The 9,229-nt window shown below is 43.3% G+C and overlaps 1 protein-coding gene across 8 annotated transcripts in view; it reads right to left on the reverse strand.

Moving 5' to 3' along the window:
* The window catches only part of GRIA3 (glutamate ionotropic receptor AMPA type subunit 3), a 148,105-nt gene extending 139,178 nt beyond the window's left edge, over positions 1-8,927 (reverse strand). For 6 of the 8 annotated variants that reach the window (XR_011100979.1, XR_011100980.1, XM_068696822.1 and 3 more), the window contains exons 1-3: positions 8,902-8,927; positions 7,715-7,890; positions 5,653-5,811 (exon numbers count right to left, since the gene is read on the reverse strand). Coding sequence is in view for 6 of the 8 variants with exons in the window: in XM_068696822.1 (XP_068552923.1) it covers positions 5,653-5,811; positions 7,715-7,890; positions 8,902-8,912 (346 nt within the window). In the remaining 2 variants the exon portion in view is untranslated. Of the gene's footprint in view, positions 1-5,652; positions 5,812-6,502; positions 7,127-7,714; positions 7,891-8,901 lie in introns of those variants that run through there. The other 2 variants (XM_068696825.1, XM_068696826.1) reach the window with 1 other exon arrangement.
* Between the last annotated feature and the right edge of the window lie 302 nt (positions 8,928-9,229).

Genomic DNA, 9,229 nt, shown 5'->3' on the forward strand with positions numbered 1-9,229 from the left:
CTTTACAGCAGCACAGGAACCACTGACTCTAGGATGAATCTTAAATGCCAAATACAAAATCAACATAGACACCATCTTCGCAATAAATGAACATGAGCTTTCAATTATATTGTTTGTCTTGATTTGAAACTGAACTATGAAACAAAACTGTCGCTGCTTTAAAAATAACATACTCTAATAACATTTTAAGGACACCTTACAAAGTCAAAATTAGCAATGCAGAATGGGTAATGACAAAATATGTACTTTAAATGGAAAAATGTTGAATTGCTGGATGGTGACAATAAAAAATCTCTAAAGATACATCAGTTGCCTTATTTCACACCTTCCTGCATAACAATCTCACACTTGCAGTGTGATGGCCTCCCACCTCCCAGACAGTGAGCACAGTGAGCCCAGAGGAAAGAAACACACTGTTTTCTGTGGCTTTTGGACAAGGTCCCAAGTCAGCATTCAACAAAACTGTGCTTTTCTGTTGTTGTTAAAAGCTGCTGACACATGCTTGCTTCCTATCGTGGCATCTCCATTTCCTCCTAGAGATAAACTATAGCTGTCACACACTTTAGTGGGATTTGGAGTTAATCAGTAGCTCTCCAACCCCTGCCAATAGTCTTATGGGTCATCCAAACCCAATGCTATATAGGAAAAGTGAACAAATTGATCTCCGCATCTGCACAAAATCTTTCTGAAATTGAACAAGTATATGGGTCTCTTCATCATACTTTACTCTTCATCCATGTGGTGAATTCACAGAGCTTCTTTAAGAAAGTGTCCATTCGTATGATATTTTCTACTTTCTCTACAGTGCAAGTTAAATTTAATCCTAACAGTTAAACGACATCTAAATGCTTTTGTATGTAGTGGAGGAGAAGAGAAAGGGAAGCCAACTTTTTTAAAAATTAAGATATAACAAAAACTAGTTTGAAACAATATGGTTTCTTCTGACAACACTGAGATCACTTTTGCTGTAATGACAAATCACCTCTCTGCCATGAACTGGACACAAACTTTAGTTGGAATGCTCTTCTTCACCTTTTCATCTATCCCAATGTTGCAAAAGCTTTGACTCCTAAGCTAAAGCCAGCTAATTTACTTTGCCATACAGCAGTAACATACAATATTTAACAAATTCCACAGCATAAAAGGCATTTTGGGGGATCTGTAATTAACGGAACAGTGTGGAAAGCACGGTTCTAGGCGTTTTACTATGGAATACTGGGAGAAACCACAGTGCAATCTGTACTGGGAGAGCTGGGCACCTATCCTGCGGTTTCTACTTAAGCAAAACCACTGATACATGGCCCAAACTTGGCAAGACTGTCAGAGACATGCTTATGCTTTTGGCAGAAGGGAACTGACCACTTTCAGCATCAGCATCCTTTGCCAGCTGGCCAAAGAGTACACAGATGCAAGGGAAACAAATTATCCACCCACTGGCAAAAAGAAATGGTGAGCAGCACCTAAGGAAAAACTGTATGTATGCATGCATGCACATGTGTGAGTTTGCACGTGAGCATATATATATTTATATATATATGAAACTGTGCTTTGTGAAAAGGAATAAATACAGTTAAACCGAAAAAAATGTCTGCTACTAGCCCTGTGGTATCATTTTCTGTAACATTCTCACAATAATAAACAGGCTTTTCTTCAATTAAAATCTTCCTGAATTTTCAACATTAAATAAAGGACTGCAGGATGCTAAAGAAAGATTTTCAAAGAAAGTCAGAAATTTGACTCCCATATGATCTGTTAAAGGATTTTAGCAACTTAAAGTAAGCATGTAATTACATTTTCTTTCCTTTTTTTTTTTTTTTTTTTTTTTTTCTTCGAGAATGAGTGCCTAGGGAAAAAACATTATACCAAAATTTGGTAAAATATAAAAAGAGCCTTCCAGGTTCAAAAGATATATGAGAAATGACTTAGAAAAAAATAATAGGACAAGAATTTGTAGTCAGTAGGCTAGGTAGAGCTGAGAGCAGGAATTTGTCTGTAGATTAATTAGATTCTGCAATCAAACTCCCTTTCTCCCGTACACATCCCATCACTATCATTACATGATCAACAGATTTTTATGAAAGCTAATGCTTTCTTTTGAGAAATTCCATGGGGACTATGTATAATGTTGATTTTGCTTTTCTAAATATTTCTTGAAAACTGTACGTAATGCATGAACACATTTGTTGGCTGCAAAGGTGTACAACAGCAATTTTTTGCAATGACAGTGCAGAGAGGGAATATGAGATCTGTGTGCTAATGAGCTGACACTGCAGAGGCTAGAGCAGTGTTAGTATAGTGCACTACAAATGCAGAGCAGAAAGACATACGTAGGTTATTTCTAGGGAATATGATCTACAGAACTGTACGCATAATTCAACATTAATACTAACATCCTTCATCGGAGGTTACAATAAAAATGTGAAGATGTTTCTAGCAATGGATTTATACATTTTGGTTGCTATATTCTTATTATTAAAAAAAAAAAGGCAGCTCACTCTCTATGTGAGCATTTTTGAAGAAAAGATAAAATATCCAAATATCCATATTTTACTTCATTTTATACATTCACAGCTCAATTTAACTTTTTTCCTTTTTTTTTTTTTTTTTCTGATGGCAAAAAGCTTCCTATTTTAAGAGATATAATAAATCCTGCCAAAGCCAACTGATAAACTTTAATTCGCCTTTAAATACACTGGAATTTTCCTCTGTGCTTGCATTTGTTCTCAGTGAAGATATTATACACCTAAATAAATAGATGGGTAGATAAACACAGAGTGGATGAATACCGTATGCATGTGTGTAAATTAAATATACAGAGAGAGGCTCAGTGCTAGCAGTGAAGCAGGGAATGCATGTACATGAATCAGATTATGCATCATTTAACTGAAAAAGGAATGAGAAGGAGGGGCTTAGGGCAGGAATTTTCTTTTGCTTCTAAACAACTTTGTTCTCATGTTGGGATATTGCCAAATCAAGCCTACTAGAGGTGGGCTTTTTATCTCTGGCTCATGAGGACACTTCAGAAAAGATATTTTTTCCTGCCTCTGGAATGCACCAGATTGCAGCAAGTAGGATGTGCAGTTGTACAGTAAGAAGCTAAGTCTTTTCTAAGCGGAGACCTCCTCAATTCCTACACACATGAACACTTATAACAGCCACTATCAAATAATTCAGAGCAAAGGAGAATGAAAATTATTAATTTATGGATACAGACCAGTACAGGCACTTGGCTCAACCTATACATGCTGCTTTCTCTGATTTCCCTTCAGTTCCTTTATATATCCCACCACAAAGTCAGTCACAGTCTTTCTCGCTGGTGAAGGCAGCCACAGTCACTGCAGCTTTCTCGCATATGGATCCCTGCCAATTGCAAATATTGATCAAAAGGTTGTGTGACAGCACCGGAGACAATTTATGCTTATCTTCAAGAGAAGTAAAAATATTGTGGAAAGAATTCCTTCATGGCAGCACCCTGAAATTATCTGCCACTCCACTAGGAAGTGAGGATGGGCCTAAGGGTGTGTGGGCCGGAATGTTTTAAATGTTAGCCATGCAGTGTGAGGAGCTTATTAGTCCATCCTGATGTATCAATATTCACAAGCATTCTGACTTTCAAAGATAATTGCTTGCAAATCTGAAAAGAGATTTTTTTTTTTTTTTAATTTGAGCTATTTAGACCTATCTGGCTAGTGACTTGGACTCACTGTATTATTTTTCTGTCAACAGTATTACCAGATGTTTGACGTAGCTATGGACAAGGTCACCTTTTCATTTTCTTTCTCCTTTTTCTTCTTTCACATCTTCTGTTTTTGAATAGGTTACTGTAGGTTGGTATTATCCGATCTATGGTTTCTCCAGAGATTTAAGTTTTACAAATTTTACTACTCTGGTAATATATGTTGAAATACGCAGCCCTATTCTACAGAACAGCAGCTCATCCTGCTAAAATCACCACAGCTTTCACTAAGCAATGACAAAAATCATTAGATGTCAGAAGATGAGAAGCACACTGACTAAATAATACATTGACTGCCTCTGAATGAACATGTGGTTCACTGGTCTTGGTGGGATCTGCAAAGAAGTGCTGGTAGAACTTTTAAAAAAACAATCAATAATTAATCACCCAAGCAGTTTAATGTCTTTAGTTTAAATCCATATAACTGATATTTAGGAAACTATGTTTGAGATACAGCCCTCTTGAAGGGATTACACTGATTAAGGATTAATAGTCAGATGTTTGTTGTAAGAGCTGTTGAGGCAGGATAGGATTAGTAAAATAAGATGCAAAGTACAGACACGCTTATTTACCCTTTTTTTCCCCCACTTTACAAAATATTTTAATTGGATATAATTATACCCAACCCCAACTTTCAAAGGTCCTACTTCAAAGCCCTTTAAAAAGTGTAATGCTGCACTAACAAGAAGCAGTCACATGGGGGATATGTTTGAATATGAACCCCAAATTTGTCCAAGTAGTTCCTTATTGTATATTTTCTAATCACCACATTTCTCAGAAAATACGCGAAATCCAAGGAAGAATCAAGTATCTACTCCTCTAGCCTTCCTATTATGTAGCTCAAGGGAGAGTAATAAGAGCTTTCTAACAAACAAAACAGAAAGAAGATATTCAAAACACGAAATTGTTTTAAAACAGGACACAGTAGTTCTCAACTCACCAATACTCTGGTATTTTCATACAATGCTTCCTCTTTGAAAATTTTATACTGTGAATATATGAAGAGGAATCTTGTTCATACCACAGAGTTAGTGCATTGCATTCAGAGGTTCTTTAGACCATGTACAGACATATTTCTGTATACTGCAAAGTGCATGCAACTACCTTGCAAGAAAACTCCATTCATTTTCAGAGGTTTATGATAACAGCTGCATAAAACTGAATATGGACATGTCAGTAAAATAAATATTCAGGAGCCACTATTGGTAAAGGAATGCTTTTTTAAATGCAGAACACGCACTGGTCTTTCAGAAAGGGATTTCGCATTTTAACACCATGATAATACTACTCAAAGTTCTATTTTGCCTCTTTTGTTAGTAAAGGCTCAAATTATGCATATGCACTGCTTGTGCACAGCTATTTCTCATAATGCTGAGCATTCTGATTCCATTTTCTCTCCCCTCAGCTCTAATGGTATTCATCAGCTGACAGACTCTTCAGTTTTTAACAGGACTTTCACTGTAAGAAAACAAGGCAGTATTTCAGGGCAGAGGAGGTAAGGAAGCCCCTCTAGTTCTGTCCCCTGAAGGTCACTTGTGAACAGCTGTTTCTGATTTACTCCTCTCTACGGTATTATTTGCAAATTATGCTGCTTCACATGGCTAGGCTGTAGCCTTAACAGAAAAGGGATGTTACTTCAGTGGCAAATCACTGATCATGGCTACACAGTGCTGCTATATAAACAACATGGCTGTTTTTCTGGAAAACAAAACTAAAAGGATTGGAAAAAGTGGTGAGAGAACTTTCCCCAAGGTATTACTCAACCACATTATGCTGTAAATCCACTAAGCCTCATGTCACTACACACATTTGTTGCACTGTATCCTATGAACAAGTACTCAAGGCTGCCAGGAAGCAATCGAATGTAAAGACAGGTAACAAAGAAATGTATTTTTTAAAACCATGTATTTACTTACAAGCATTTGTCACTGAAAAACTGTTGGAAGAGTCCAAGTGATCTACATGATAGTTCAAATGGAAGGGCTTTTCTGTGGTGTTTTGGTTCGTGTTGTATAACTGCACTGCAAATCGAAACGCGCTGTGCTCCTGAACAGTGTTCCTCATGAAAAGTCCACCTAGGTTGAGAGAGAAAAACAGGAGAGGGGGATAGAAGGTATTTCAGAATGAATTGTTAGCAAAAGCAGCGGTAGTAAGTTACATTTGCATACTAGCAGCCTAGGCGTGAGATCATCCTTCGGGCAGAGCACACGCATGAAATGCCAACCCCGAAGTTCGGCTGGCGAAGCACCCCGTAGCCCCCCCGAGCCCTTGGGGGGGGGGAGGGGGCGAGCACTGGGGGGCTGCAGGTGGCTGCCGGCACTCCCGAGCCCCAGCCTCTACCCCTGGAAGGCTGAGAGACCCCGGCCTGAGGAGCAGGGCGCGGGGCTCGATGTGTGACAGACGATGAAGGAGGAAAAAAAAAAAAAAAAGAAAAAGGCACAAAACCCCAAGTTTTTCACTCGCACGCCCGCAGCCTGACGGCTCCCTTGGCCACAGGTTGAGGGCACAGCGCTGCGCTTCACACTGCCGCTCCTTAAACCATTCTGCGATCCCGCACGGAGACGGACCCCAGCCTCCCGTCGGTCCCGGGGTGAACAGCAGCCGCCCCAGCAGCCCGGGCACCGCTCCCGCATCTCCCTGCCGGCTGCGGGAAGGGGCCGGAGCCGAGCTGGCCCCGCGAGCAGCCGCGGCCGCCCTCGCCCCTTTTCCCCGGCCGGCTGCTGCTGGCTTCTCCCCGCCGCCCCGGCGCAACTGGGTGCCGCTTACCGATGCTGATGGTGTTGGGGAATCCTCCCCGAGCCTCCCCCAGCAGCCCCGCCAGCAGCAGCAGCAGCAGCAGCAGGGTCCGGGGCAAGCTCTGCCCCATTTTCTTCAGCCCCTGCGCTTCAGCCCCTAGCACGAAGCGGGCGGCTCGGGCATGGGCGCGAGGGGAGCCTCGGAGCAGCCAACGGTGGTGCTGATGCTGGCGGAGGTAGCGGGGAGGACGATCCCCTCCTTTCTTCCTTTCCTTTTTTTTTTTTCCCCTCAGATCCCTCTCCTCTTGTCTTCACCCCAGCCTGGCAGGGCTCATTGGCTGCGAGGTTTGCCTTTCTCTCCCCCCCTTGTCTCCATCAGTGCCCCCCCCCCCCCAGCAAGGGACTTCCCCCAAAGATGGTGGGGAGCGGAGCCGCCGAGGCGCTCCGCCCGGGCCGGGAGGGGGAGATCGATCAAACTTGGCGGGGGGCGGGCTTGCAGCCACTCGGCCTCCGCCGGCCCCCGTTGAGGGGCTTACGGGCGGCGGCAGCTGACCGGCCTCAGGGGTTGCGGCTGGTCCCTTTAAAGCTTTATCGCCTGGACGAGGGCGGGGTGTGTGTGTGTGCGTGCGTGTGTCTGTGTGTGTCTGTGTGTGTGTCTGTGTGTGTGTGTGCGCGTGTGTGTGGTGTGTGTGTGCGCGTGTGTGTGTGGTGTGTGTGTGTGTGTGTGTCTGTGTGTGCGTGTGTGTGTGTGTGTGTGTGTGTGTGTGTGAGAGAGAGTGCGGTGCGGCCGGCTGCCTGAGGGGAGGAGGAGAGGGGAGGTAAGGGGGAGGCGACGCAGGGCCGCGGGGAGGGTGAGGGGATGCGGCCGGGGTCCTGGGCGGGCATGGCGAGCGGCTGAGGAGCCGCAGGGCCCGGGTGCAGGGGGTGCCGTGAGGGCCCGCTGCCAGCAGGGGGGCCAGGGCTGAGTGCGAGGGCCCGCCTGAGGGGAGAGAGGGAGGCGGCAGGGCAGGGACAGGGCCGGGGGTGGCACAGGGCAGTGGGAAGGGGCGTCAGGACGAATTTATCCCGCACAAGGGAATATTAGATCCTTCCAAACCTCCTCTAAAAGGGAGAAATCCAGCAAAGGCTCTCCGTTGCCCCTTATGCTGTGGAAAATGACAGACCCGGAGTAGCACAGATGCTAGATCTCCACAGGGAGCAGGCAGACGGGTGTCAGGTACCCCACGTACCTCTTGGTACCCACCTCTTGGCTGAGCATCAATCTTGTTATGCCCCTGGCCTGTGGACACGTACGGAGAGATTGTGCTTTTGCTGGAAACTTGGTTCTCTGGTGTGTTGATCTTGCATCCCTCTCCTTGACGTCTCACTGTAGGGAGCCTGCGGCTCTGTTCTCTTCTTGCTGCTTTGAGGCTCATGGAACTGTACAAAATGGAGACAGAAAAGAGATACTAGGTCACCCAGTCCATCTCCTAGGCCCAGGGAAGATTGTTTTACACTTGATGTTTTCTTTTCTTTTGATTTCAGCAGACCACTTTTCCTTGGTCTGCCTCTGATTTTTTTTTTTTTTCCTCCCTCCTTGCTAATCTCAGGCTGGTAGTTTTTTTTTGGTCTATGTACAGTTGAGTTAGGGATAATATCAGAAGCACTTGGCTTTGCATTTGCAATATAATTAGCCAGTGATACTGACTGTAGCTTCATGTAAGTACTCATGTGAGACTAGCAGACAACTGCACACATGCAGTTTCAAACCACTACTCTTGAAGGATGCCAGAGGCACAGATGAATAACAGGGCATCACATTTACACAGAAAGAGCTGTTAAGCACATATATGACTTTATGCACACATGTGTGACTCCTGCTTACTCCTAGGTGCATGCATTGCTTGCTATATGCGTGCTCCTTTAGAAAAATCATTTCCAGAAGATGGAATCAATTCCAGTCCAGGCAGGGTAGAGATCAGGCTGTAGGGTGGCTGGGAATGTTCCTGCTTTAGGTTCAGAGGGCAGTTGACACTTTAGCTCTTTAAAGAAATAAATGGTTTTCTGTAGAGATATGTGGAGAATATCTTTATATCAGTAGCACTCTTCTAGCCCAAAGTACTGTACAAATATTATTTATGAATTACCATCGACATGCCTATGAAGCAGGATTGTATTCTTCTGTTACAGATGTAAGAATCAGGGAAAGCAACTGATCCAGCTCACCTAGGCAGGAAGTTTCAGATCTAGAATTAAGACTACGAGCAACAGCTGGGCTTTACTGTAGAGCATTCTTCTCTCAAATGTCCTTTGGTAAAAATATCAGACCTGAAAGTTACAGACAGCTATGTGAAACTTAGACTTTCAATATACTTGTGAAACACATGTTCCTATAGGCTAATAAGTTGTCTTTCTGGTTGCAAACTATGCCTCTTTCCCCACTCTACTTACCTCCAGTCCATTTCTAACAAATTCTTCACATAGTATCCAAGTCCTCTTTTATGTGTCCTTTCATAGCAGCCCTGCTTTCTTCCTGTGCACTTGCTCCCACAAATTTCTTCTTCCTGTTTCTCCAGTTGTGTATTCCAGCCTGACCCCACTTGACACACCTGATTATGATGTTCTGAAAAAATATGAAAGAAATTATGTTTAATGTTATAAATGTTAGGACATATGGGAAAAAAAATAAATAACCAGTAATGAAGGTGGCATATAGCAGAATCTCGTTTTCACAGATAGCCAGTAGGATGGGTACCTGATCCCAAGTAAAATGGTACTT

The sequence above is a fragment of the Anas acuta genome, chromosome 13 (genome assembly GCF_963932015.1).
Source record: "Anas acuta chromosome 13, bAnaAcu1.1, whole genome shotgun sequence".
NCBI lineage: Eukaryota > Metazoa > Chordata > Aves > Anseriformes > Anatidae > Anas > Anas acuta.